Source organism: Manis pentadactyla, chromosome 1 (genome assembly GCF_030020395.1).
Source record: "Manis pentadactyla isolate mManPen7 chromosome 1, mManPen7.hap1, whole genome shotgun sequence".
NCBI lineage: Eukaryota > Metazoa > Chordata > Mammalia > Pholidota > Manidae > Manis > Manis pentadactyla.
Window position 1 is genome coordinate 6,172,842 of NC_080019.1, and position 12,739 is coordinate 6,185,580.

At 53.0% G+C, this 12,739-nt stretch overlaps 1 protein-coding gene across 1 annotated transcript; it reads left to right on the plus strand.

Moving 5' to 3' along the window:
- The first annotated feature begins 1,782 nt into the window (after positions 1-1,782).
- SOX7 (SRY-box transcription factor 7) lies at positions 1,783-8,471 on the plus strand. The gene is made up of 2 exons (XM_036889044.2): positions 1,783-2,160; positions 5,702-8,471. Exons 1-2 carry the CDS (start codon positions 1,923-1,925, stop codon positions 6,619-6,621), a joined length of 1,158 nt encoding a protein of 385 aa, XP_036744939.2. The 5' UTR covers positions 1,783-1,922; the 3' UTR covers positions 6,622-8,471.
- Positions 8,472-12,739: the final 4,268 nt, after the last annotated feature.

Below are 12,739 nucleotides of genomic sequence, written 5' to 3' on the forward strand. Positions count from 1 at the left end.
CTCGGGTTCCAGGGTGCTCTCCTGGCTGCGGGCCGGGACACCCACTCGCCAGCCAGCGCCCTGCCCCACAAGGGCTGGGAGAGGAGCTCACGGGCCTAGGGTGCTGCTGCTCGCACCTGCCTGGAAGGGAGAGGAAAACTAAATCTATGCGTAAAGCCCGTTCTCCGATGAAAATCGTCTTGGCTCTAGGGGTTAAAATTGGGACCTAACGGAGAAGTTGCATTTCTGTACCCGCTTGTCGGCCCTTATGGGTAGGGCCCGCCTGGGAGTGCAGGTTGCACACAAGGCCCTTGTGAACTCAGTCATTGCGCGCCGGGACAATGAAATCCGGGCTTAGAATTTACGGGCTTAATGTCTTAGAGTTACATTAACATCCATCGTGTACAGAGTTTGAGCTTTCACGTTTATCATCTCACCGAATCTTCACAACAGCCCTGTGAGATCAGCCTTATCATCATTCTCATTTTAGGATTAGGAAAGGAGGCCTAGAGAGACGCCTGACTTGCCCAGAGTCACGCAACAAGTAACCCGAACACCGAGGACGGGTCCTGCCTGCAGACCCCGCCAACCTCCCACGACAATACTACCGCCTTTCAGGGTCACCTCTGCAGAACCCTGCACGGGGGTGGCGCTCAGTGAATATCTGTGGACTGAATTCCAGTATATCTAGTCAAGCCGTGTGACTGCCATGTTTTATATACAGTAGGGTCTGTCTAAGTCTTATTTACTCACTCATTTTATTCATTCACTCATGCGGCAGTTCCTGAGCAACTACTATGTGTGGGCGCTGAAGAGTCGAGGGAAAAACCCTAATCACTCGAAGCAGAGTGTGCGTGGGCTGCGGTCCGCCGCAGGGGTTTGGCGTCCACGAGGGAGGGCCACGCGCCGCAATCCCGCAGCCCTCCGGGTTGAACACAGGCAGAGAACACGCAGCGCCATCCGCCCTAGGGTGTCGGGATAAAGGGGGGACTCAGGGAACCCCAGATCGTGCCCTGGGGGATGGGGAGGGGAGGGACGGAGGGACTCCGTTCCCAGGGGCAGGACTGATGGTCGGAGTAGAAAAGAGAAAACACAACGAGAAGCGCGAGGGAAGATGGGAGAAGAGCGAGAGGTGAGGCAGCTGGACGCCCGACGGACACCCGAGCCTGGGGGGAGGAGGGACGGGCGCAAGAAGAGAGAACTCAGACGGCAGAGTTATAAAGGGGCGCCGGGAACGCGGACAGGCGCTCCCGAGATCCGGGAAGCTGCGGGGACGCCAGGGGGGCTCGGGCCGCGCTGCGGGGACCCTGACGCGGGATCCAGCCCCAGCCCCTGTCGGCCTCTATGGCCGCGGGCGGCCACCGGCGAGGCTCCCGAAGCCCGGGTCGTTTTAGAGAAGCACTGGGTGTGTTCCCTTAAGCACGGGACACAGGTTTCTCCGGAGGGATTCACGGCCCATTTCCTGCGAAACCTGCCGGGCTTCGGTTCTCCGCCGGCTTCCAAGCGCGCGAGAAGTTGCTGGAGGGCGGCCCGGGGAGGCCGCGGCCGGTCGGGGCCAGGGACCGGCGTCCGGCGCCCCTGCTGCGCGGCACCTGCGCCCGGAGCTGGCGGGACGCGAGGCGGCCGGGCGCGGATGCCCGGAGGGCACCGGGGGCGGGGCGGCGGGCCGGGGGCGGGCGCGGGGGGCGGCCTTCCCTCCCTCTTCTCCTTCCGGCAGGACGGAGCGGGCCGCGCGGCCCGGACGGCGGGAGGGGGCCCGCGGCGACGGAGGGAGGGAGGGGCCGCGCCGCCTGCCCGAGTCATTGGAGGACGCGCAGCCCGAAGCTGATAAATAAGGGGCCGAGCCGCGGCCGACGGCCAAGTTGGGCGCCCCGACCCGAGCGAGGGCCAGGTCAGCGCCGGCCCGGCGAGGCGAGGCGAGGCGAGGCGACCCCCGTGCGGCCATGGCCTCGCTGCTGGGCGCTTACCCGTGGCCCGAGGGGCTCGAGGGCCCGGCCCTGGACGCCGAGCTGTCGGATGGGCTGTCCCCGCCGGCCGCCCCCCGCCCGCCGGGGGACAAGGGCCCGGAGAGCCGGATCCGGCGGCCCATGAACGCCTTCATGGTGTGGGCCAAGGACGAGAGGAAACGTCTGGCGGTGCAGAACCCGGACCTGCACAACGCCGAGCTCAGCAAGATGCTGGGTGAGTAAGCGGGCGGGCGGGCGGGCGGGCACGCCCCGGGGTCAGCCGGCTGGGGGCGCGGACAGAGAGGACGGGGACGGGGCTGGCGGCTGGCGGCCAGGCGGGGGCCGGGGAGCGCGCAGGGCTTGGGTTGGTGGCGTAAGGGTGCGCGCGGGGAGCGCGGCCGCTCGCCGTGCCTGCTGGCTTGGGCATCTGTGCCAGCGTGGGTGGGCGCGCGGTGGCCGGCATTCAGGGCAGGGACACCTTGGTGGGGTCCAAAGTGAAACCTCGAGGCGCACCGGATGACCCGGGAGGGCCACTCGCCAGGACAGGGCCCCAGGGGACAGGCGGGGCCGGGCAGCTGCCGGGTCCGTTGTAGCCCAGCGACGGGGACCCGCGCGCACAGACAGGCCGGGAGGGAAACATTGAGGCCGTTTGCTGGGAATTCCGAAGCGGGAAAAGCCACCATTCCCCGAACTTTACCACTGGCACGATCACAGTGGGAGGACCCAACTATTACTAACGAATAGTCGTGAAGAGAGACCTGGTGTGAACGGGTCCCCAGTTTAACTATTAAACCAACATCAGGAAACGTCTGTGTAAGTGGACTCGATTCGTCAGTCTATTTCTCAGTAGTTAAGATTGTAGACAATTTGATTCCAATGCTTAGGGCGGCCAAGGAGGGTCTGTCCTGGAGCTGGGCAGCTTGCCCAGTGCTGCCCCGCAGTCCCAGCGGTGGCAGCCGCATGCGCTCAGGGACAGGCCCGACCGGCGGAGCCCAGAGAGGATGCGAGGGCGCGTCCGAAAAACCGGGGTCGGTGTCCGGCCGTCTTCTGTCTCCCGCGTCTGGAGCTGAGCCCTTGTCATCTTCGCCCTACTCCTCACCTCTTTGCCCCCCGGAACTGGTTTTTATTCGCTTTAATCTGTAGAAACCTTTCAAAGCCCTTTGTGTGTGCATCGGGCACTGCACTGTGAGAAGGGCGAGTGTGTGGTCACCCCCGGTTGGCCCAGCCTGCCCCAATCCCGCAGGCCCAGAATAGAGCTTTGCTCCTTTCTGTAGGAGCTCTGGGCTGACCCCCTGTGAGAACGTGGAGGGCTGATCCCCACCTTCCTGCCCTCTCAGGCTCACAGAGAGGGTCCCTCCTGTCTAGACGCCAGTTCAAAGCAGCTGTGAGCTGGCTTCAAAGAGCCTCCACACAGCCCAGTCTCCTGGCGACTGTGCTCAAGGCCGAATTAGTTGGTCAGTGGCTTAGTGAGCCCCTTCCTCCATAAGAAATAATAAAAATTCCATTTTATACTGTGTTAGCATTAAAACAAATATATTAACATATGCAATGATAAAACATTTTCTTTGGCTTAAAAGTTTGTATTTTTCTTCAGCCTTCTAAAGAAATGAAAACACTTATTTTTAGGGTTGAGCCTACTGCTGGAGCACAGCTCTTGTGACCAGGATAGAGCAGGGGTTCTGCTGCAGGCCCAGACCAGAGATGGGAGAGGAACTTGAGCTGAGCTAAGGAGCCTTGCAGGATTGGGGCTACCAGGTCCCAGGGAAGGCACAGGCAAAGGGACCTGGACCAACAATGCTTCCCATGAGTTGATCCCTGCTGGTAGTGTGCATTTAGGCTTCCAGAGGTTATAGTTCATTTTGCAGGAAAGACACTTGATTCCTTCCTGCTTAACCACACAGCTCCTGGCACTGGGTGAGGGAAACCAGCATGGTGTTGCTTTTTAAAATATGGACCTTCCACACCTCTTGATAGGGGGGCAGCAGAATGACCTGCTTCCACCCCCATGAACTTGCCCAGCCCTTTCCTTTCTCCTTAGGAAAGGGAAGGGCTGGATGTGAGAGTCCCAACTTATTCTTACTATCAGCTTTCAATCACTAACATTAAAAACTTTGCCCAGTAGCGCATTTTTCATATATTACAAATGAAAAAGAACATTAAGACAGTCATATATTTAGTGGCTTTTAAAACAAACATATTTTATTCACACTACAACATCCAGAAACATTTAGGAACTAGAGCCACATTTTATATTCAGCCCACAGACAGGGTGTGGGGTGTGTCTGGATCTTGTCCTCTTGTGACAACTTTGTGGCCTCAGCCACAGGCTGGGAACTGTTGGCCAACCCCAAATCTGGAGTTGCTAACACTTTGCCCTTCTAAGTGACAGCTAATTATATTGATGACTCTATCAGAATAGTCATCAACTTTCAGCCCTGTGGTAGAATACCTGTAATAACTGCCCTACTTCACCATCTTTGAGGGCCTGGCGTGCAGAGCCAGCCAGCCAGTGTGGCACGGAGGGCAACTGTACACACAGCTCTACTTGGCCCAGCACAGAGCGCTCGGGTGGGAGATGGGCCCCTTTCCTTACAGGACTCAGTTGCCCGGCTTCCCCCCTGGGCTAGTAGGTCTCACACTTCAGGAGACACTAAAGTCTACAGGGAAACTTAACAAAGTTGCAGAACCCCCAATCCAGCCTAGTAGGTGACAGTCTAAGGGGTCTGGAAGCAGCCTTCAGAAAACCTGCAGCCAGAGGGATGGGCAGTGTCTGAGATGAATGAGAGATGCAAAAAGTTTGCAAAACAACACACAAGCAAGTAAAGACAAAATACAAGGGAATCTAGCATTTTTCAGAGCAGTGTGGTACAAGGGGAGGTTGCTTCTTTAAGAGAGGGTTTTGAGTTGGGCAGTAGCACAATGTATTTTATAGTGAGGAAAACAGTGCCAAAGAAGTTGACGAATTTGCTTCTGCATAGAGTCAATGGCTGTGCAGGTGCCATCTGCCACAAAGGGTCTTAGGTAGATGGCTGGAAGCCACCACTTGTGTGTGTGTGTGTGTGTGTGTGTGTGTGAGACAGGGTGCGTGCATACATGCGTGGTTGGTGCAGGCAGATGCTAGCATTCTGGCCATGGTCAGGTCTTCATACAGCAGGGGCCTCTGACCTTCAGATGTATAGGATAATGGTCTGTTATCCCAAGCGAGATCCTGCATATGAAACAACTGACCAAGCCTGAGTTCCCACACAAGAAGGCATGTGAGATTGATGCCATAAATATCGTAATATCACTTCCTAAGTGACAATCAACTAAGGCAAAGCGTTTTCATTAACATGCACAAATGATTAGAACTGGCCCTCCAGAGGTAACAAAAGCCCAAATCAGTGTTGGAGTCCTTTTATATTTTTGCCCTGTGGCTGATACTGGGTGCGGTGGGCCTTTCTCAGTGAATCTCGCATTGTTTACATGATCACTTTATCTAGGGGTTTTTATATGGGACGTGACTGGAGGGTGTGCGTAGTAGGCACGGATGGTTCTGCGGGGTGCTGGCGGGAGTGGCTGTTTTGGCCTCACGGAGTATGCAGGGTCTGGGCTGGGGAAGGGTGCGAGGAGGGCGGTGTCCCTTGGGGCGGGGCGCGGGCGGGCTGGGTGGGGGACAGCGGTGGACAGTGTGTGTGCGCGCGTGTGTGTGAGCGAGAGGGACGCTTGGAGGCAGGAGAGGCTGAGACAGGTGCGGCGCCGGTGCTGACAGTGCCCTCTGTGACTTGTGCGAGCAGGGAAGTCGTGGAAGGCGCTGACGCTGTCGCAGAAGAGGCCCTACGTGGACGAGGCGGAGCGGCTGCGCCTGCAGCACATGCAGGACTATCCCAACTACAAGTACCGCCCTCGCAGGAAGAAGCAGGCCAAGCGCCTCTGCAAGCGCGTGGACCCCGGCTTCCTGCTGAGCTCCCTGTCCCGGGACCAGAACGCCCTGCCCGAGAAGCGCGGCGGCCGCGGGGCGCTGGGCGAGAAGGAGGACGGGGGTGAGTACTCGCCGGGCTCCGCGCTGCCCAGCCTGCGCGGCTGCTACCACGAGGGGCCGGCTGGCGGCTGCGGCACCCCTGGCAGCGTGGACGCCTACCCGTTTGGGCTGCCCACGCCCCCGGAAATGTCGCCCCTGGACGTGCTGGAGCCGGAGCAGACCTTCTTCTCCTCCCCGTGCCAGGAGGAGCACGCGCACCCCCGCCACCTCGCCCACCTGCCCGCGCCCGCGTACTCACCGGAGTACGCCCCCAGCCCGCTGCACTGCGGCCACCCCCTGGGCGCCCTGGCGCTCGGCCCGTCCCCGAGCGTCTCTATGATATCCACGGTACCCGGCTGCCCCCCGTCGCCTGCCTATTACTCCCCTGCCACCTACCGCCCCCTCCACTCCAACCTGCACGCCCACCTGGGCCAGCTCTCCCCGCCTCCCGAGCACCCCGGCTTTGACGCACTGGATCAGCTGAGCCAGGTGGAACTCCTGGGGGACATGGATCGAAATGAGTTCGACCAGTATTTGAACACTCCTGGCCACCCAGACCCTGTTGCAGGGACCGTGGCCCTCAGTGGGCATGCCTCGGCCTCCCAGGTGACACCGACGGGCCCCACGGAGACCAGCCTCATCTCCGTGCTGGCTGATGCCACGGCCACGTATTACAACAGCTACAGCGTGTCATAGAGCCGGGGCCGCAGCCCTCCCCGCCCCGCGCCCCGACAGAGCGGCCGCGACCCCGCAGAGCTGCGGCTCCCACCGCCCCGGGCGGGCAGGCCTGGACTGCCGCTGGCGCCGGGGCTCTGCGATCCGCCCGGGCCCTTCCCCTGAAGGGGGCTGTGCTGATCCCCGCGCCCCCTCCACTCCCTCCAGCCTGCATTTTGAGTATTTTCCTTCAAATGAGTTTTCATTGGCTGCACCTGGGAATAAGGCGAGGTAGGTGCTGAAAGGTGCTGTTTCCCGGTGGCTTTTTCACTGACCTCTCCTCCCTGTCCCCATCACGAGGACAAATGCATAAAAAGCCCAGCAGTATTCTCACCTCTTTTGCTAATGACACAGCCGCAGGGGTAGAGCCCTGCTGATGTTTGGGTCCATCAGGGGAGGCGAGCCTCCCGCTGGGATCCCAGGCCTGCTCTGCTTCAGAGGGCTGGTGAACCCCCACTGGCATCTCTTCTCCCAAGAGCCCCTCACCCCCACCTGTAAAGTCAAGGACAGACTTGACATCAAAGTTTCCCTCTCTGCTCCAGGGTCTTCTGATGTAGGATTCTTTCAAAGCTAACTAAAAGGAAAATGAAGTTTGATTCATTAGTAGGCTCATGAACAGGCCGGCAGGTGGTAATTCTACATGCACAGCCCAAGAGCATGGGGCTTTCTGCACGGCACTGCCTTCCCAAACGATCCTAGTCTTCTAAAGGGACTCTTTTCCAATTTGAGAAAAAGCAGTCATTGTGATCTGGGAAATTAACCACTAGGGTTGACTGCATCACTGAAAATGAGATTGAATTCAAGTCTGTTTTTTATTTTTTACGTAAGTTCTTTTCTTTTTATTAAACATGTATTTCAAGAGATATACACAGCCTGAATGTATACAGTGTGTGTGACACACACAACACACACACCTTCATGAACACAGTTGGATGCATGTCTGGCAGCCTAAGGCAGACACTCTTGTTGACGTTGGCATCTTTCGGTCAACTCCCTGTTCCTAACGCCACAAAGAGCAGGGAACCTAAAAAATTTCAACAAAGCAGCACCACTTACCTTCTATGTGGATGTGCTGATTTCTTGAGCAAGATTTCAGCACACTGCAGACACAGAAGGAACCTCCTCCCTGCGGTCTCTGTCTCCCTCTCCTGAGATCTCTTTCTCTCTCCTTCCTGGCCCTGCTTCCACCTGAGTTGCCATTAATTCAAAGGTGCCCTGACCTCAAACTCTGAAGCATGATTCCTATGGCTGAGATGGGAATTGGTTCTTCTCGCCAGCCAGCTGGTTCTTGGTAACATCTTCGGCCAACACTTCAAAACAACTTCCCCATTTATTCTATTACGTTCCAGAGAACAGAAACACCTGGGATTCAGAAAGTTTCTGAGCCCTGACCCTACCTGGAAAACATCCCCATCCTTCTCCCAAACCTCCTTTGAAGGAACCTACCCAGCAGTGGGCTAAAAGACAGTTGTTTGTCTTTTGATCTCAGTATATTATTGCCTGTATAAGTGTTTTATATATTCTCCTATTATTTTCACCTTATATTTTGTATTGTTGAAAGATTTTTTTTCCTTCTGAGGAGTCCCATTGTAAATCACTCATAAGATATAATTAATCTTTATGCTATTACTGTATATGACACTTGGTAATAAATAGTAAATCATTGATTGGTGCAGCCCAGAACTGGCCTTCATGATCTTGTAAAATATCATCACAGACATTAAGCTAAACTGTTCCGTTTCTTTTTTGTAAGAACTACACAGGCTTTGGAACAGTTAGAGATACTGGTTTGTCTAAAATATTTAATTTAAATAAATGTTTTTGTACCGTGATCATTCTATCATTTAACATACGGTTTTGCAAAAAGAAAAAGTTTCCAAGTGAGGCATAGAAAACATGCCCAGTGATACTTATATTGGTCAAAGTGTTATCTACACCAACTTTTTTATTTTATTAAGTTATCTTATAGGGGTGGTTTATTTTATGAGTTATGATAAAGAGATAAAGCCTAATATTACATATTGAAAATGGTGTTATCATTAATATTGAAAGAAAAAGCCAGCCCATAGTCTGCCTACAGAACAATTTTCTCTGTGGGATGACTTCACCCTTATCAGTGGAATGTGGTGATTGTCAGCCTGTCTCAAGATAGGAAGGAAGTTCTGCCTAATTTTTCTCTTATTTAAGGCTATCACATTTTTTCTCTTCTTGAAGTAATCTTGAAAAGCACCCAGATTTCCCACTTGACTATGCATTTATGAATGTGGTATAACAAGATATTGTGGGCTCGCAAAACCCAGTGGAATGTTGTGGAGAGGGCAGGGGAGCTCACAGATCAGAGGTTAAAGGAGGATTTTGTGAGGTTCAGGATTAACTCCCAACCAAAACTGCCTGGAAAAAACTGATGATTACTAAGCCCCTTGCAGGTCACCCCTGTCTGGCTTCTCTCTGGCAGGAAGCAGTTGTAACTTGTTCAAGTCAAGGGCAGCCTTGTGTTCTTCCAGGCCCTCTGGGCCAAGGAGTAGGTCTTGGGAAGGCCCAGATGGGTTTATGTTCATCCAATTTTGATCATAATCTATAGTCATTACTTTAATAGCACTTTATAGGTGTAGGAAGATTTACAGCAACTTTTATGGGCTATTTCTCATCCACAGCCCCAGGGGGGGGCTGTCACCCAGCCACCCCATTGCGCAGCCGGCACACTGAGGCCCAGGGTGGGAGGCAGTGCTGCACGGTCCACCCCTTTCAGCCAGTGGAGGCCGGGGGTCCAGCTCTTCATCAGGTACATTTGTTGGCAGCATCAGCCAAACAGTTCCACAGCTCAAGGCTTTTTTAGCACTTCACCACAAATGAATTACAGGTTCATACTGTTCACAGCCTGGGGGAAAACAGAACGAACCTGGAGGAAACTACAGGGCACAGTTAGATAAGATCCAAATCACTGCTGGCCCGCCCTCGCAGTGGTTGGCTGCAGGGTCCTCAGCTGGCTGGAGGACTTGACCGGCAGTGTGTCTGCCTAGGACAGGGGCCCTCCCACTGTCAAATGGGTGCATTTCATTCCAGGACACACTGTCGATCGGGGGCGTTGTCCCTGCCTCGGGAAAGGCAGGAAGCAGGCTACCATGCTGCTCTTTCACTTTTGCTCAGCTGTGAAACAGTTGTGCGTAGAAGCCAGGGCTATTTTAGAGTTCTTGGTGATGGTTCTGGGTACCCAGTTGCCCCTGGTGACAGAGCCCTTTTTGCTTTGGCTGATGAGAATTGATGGGTATGCACAGTTATTCGTTGCTTTTCTAAAATGTAGACGTTACCATTTCATTGTTTTCCTTAAGGTCCTTCTGCACCTGCTTGTGGCCCACGCATACAGGGTGGGCGCAGAGGTGGGTTCATATGAAGCCAGGGGGTTCATGCGTCCATGCCCCTCACCTGTAAAGCATCCTGGGGGGGACCCTGATGATGTATTCACATGGCCAGCTCCAGCCCCCCAGTTGTGCAGGCTTCAGGACCCTCAGCACCTGGCTTGTCCTCATGTGAGTGGCCCTAGGGACGACCTTCTTTCCAGAAGCCTCCCCCATCACCTCTTGCACCCCACCATGGTGTACCTACTACACAGAAAACCTACTGTGCTCTGAAAATGCTTTCCTTCCCCATAATCCTGTTTTTTTCCCAATACTCTTCCCCAACTGGGGAGACCCTCACTCCTATCACCTGTCTGATGACACCCGCTCATTGTCCAGATCCAGCTCAGGTGCCCCATCCTGCCCAGCAGAGGGGGTCGCTCCTCCCCGAGTTCCCGCGGGGCTGGGGCAGATCCCGGTGATGGCACTTGGCCATCGCCTGGTGCTGGAATTATCAACTAGGAGCATCCTCCCCAGCAGCACAGACAGAGTAGCTGCTCAAAAATAAATGAATAAACACAGGAAATGTCCTGTAGGTCTTCCAGGTAATATTGGTGGTAAAGACTTGAGACCTCTCGGTCCCTTATTTTCACACCCATCTCTCTGGAAACCAAGACCTTGGCGCCTTGTGCGTGTAGCTCTCAGGGCTCAGAGGCTCGGTGTGATGCAGCCATGGCTGTCCACCCTCACCTGCTTGCAGCCTGGAGTACACAGGTCGGGAGAGAGACACAAGAATCCCAGAGGGGATCTCCTCTCCCATCCCACCTTAGAGTCGCAGATGAGAGCTGAAGACAGACGATCTGTAACCTTTATACTTGCCTCCCTCTCCTTTTGAAAAGGCTGTGTTCTTTAGTTCACCCCAGTGAAGCGGATTTGAAAGGAATCCTTGCAGGAAAGTAGGAAGAAAGGAAGGTAAGAAGAAAAGAAGGAAGGGAGAAAAGAAACCTATATCTATCTATCTACCTATCTATCTACCTACCTATCTACCTATTATCTATCTATCATCTATCTCTATCTATTATCTATCTATCTATCTATCTAATCTATCATCTTTATCTATCTATCATCTATCTATCTATATCTATTTATCTATCATCTATCTATCTATCTATATCATCATCGTCTATCTATAGCTATCCACCCATTCATCTTTCCACCTCATTCACCCATCTATCATCTTTCTACTCAGCCATCTACCCATCTATTATCTATCTATCTATCTATCTCATCTATCAATCATCTATCTATATATCTATCTGGACTATCATCTATTGATATTTTCATTCTCAAAAGAGACACAATCTTTGTAGAAAGTTAAGGAAAAAATATAGAGAAATAAAGTAATCTATTGTCCACAACTTAGAGACATTACTGGTAATTTATATATATCCTTTCAGACTTTTTTGTCTTGTTCTACATACATATGTCTTTTATGATTAAACATCTTTATTCACTAATATTAAATAAACATTTTCCTATGTCATTAAACTTTATCTTTCTGCAGAAAGTGTTTTCTTTCCAGTTGAAAAACCAATGTGCAAAAATTTTGGAAACAGGAAAAATTACCCACTCCACAACCCTGACATAACTATTTTCAACATACTCATTGTATACTGGCCTCTCCAGTCTCATGCTCACGTGGTGTGATCACACTGCAGGTATAGATATCATTGGTATTTGGCTTTCTCCTCTCCACATTCTATACCAGAGGTTTCACCACATTGATAGCTGTCTTCATATTTTTCATTTTTGATGATGGCATAGTATTCAGTGCGTTCATGTAGCTCAATGTGTCTGACCATCCCCCTTGCTATTAGGTAACTAAATTGTTCCATTTGTATTATTTGCCATATAAATAACACCGCCATGAACATCTACGTGTTTATGCCCTTGGCTAGACTCCCTGCAGGGTTATCACCAGGTCTAAGCATATGAACAAGTTTCTAAGTTTTGCTTCAAACAGCTTGTTGGTCGATTTTCTACAAGAGTCTCAATTATAGCTGACTAGCCTCTTTCTTAATGGAAAGAGTTAAAATCGCTGAAGGCTGTTTATAACTGACTTAAATCTCACCACACTCAGTTGGCTACACTCGTCATGGGGGCTTTGTCTTCCCGAGAACCCATCGTGTGCTTGCTGCTGGCTGCCCTCTGTGAGTGTCCTCTCCCCAGGTGCCACAGTGGATGGCACACCCTTCTCTGAGCATCAGCTTTTGACATGGGGGGAAGGGTTGTTCTGTTGGTCAGCAAGGCACCTGGACTTGTCCCCCAGAGTCCCCCAGAGCACACCATCAATGCCACTGGTCACACTCTCAGGGCACGCAGAGCTTTACACTGTGGGAGAGCGTCTGGGAAGAGCTGAGACCTGGGGGCTGGGGGTTCGACCTGACCCCCAGCTGGGTTTTGATCGGGACTTGGATCGATGAACCTGTCCCCTCACCTAAGGAGATAGTGAGTTTGTAGGTTCTTAAGAAATTGTAAAGCTTTATATGAATGTATGGAATAGCTATTGTTTATTTTAGATTTCTTTAAGGAATTTAGATTTCCTCTAGGCCTGGAGGCTGTGTTGAGTGACTCTCATTCTGGGATTGATGGCATGGGAGAAACAAAGAAATGGACCTCCGCAGTATACTGAGGGGGACTGAGAGGCCTCTCTCGGCATGTGTGTGTGTGTGTGTGTGTGTGTGTGTGTGTGTGTGTGTGGCACT

Coding starts and splice junctions, on each gene's coding strand:
- SOX7 (XM_036889044.2), top strand. CDS start 1,923: ATGGCCTCGCTGCTGGGCGCTTACCCGTGGCCCGAGGGGCTCGAGGGC. Junction 2,161..5,701: donor CGAGCTCAGCAAGATGCTGG/GTGAGTAAGCGG, acceptor TTGTGCGAGCAG/GGAAGTCGTGGAAGGCGCTG.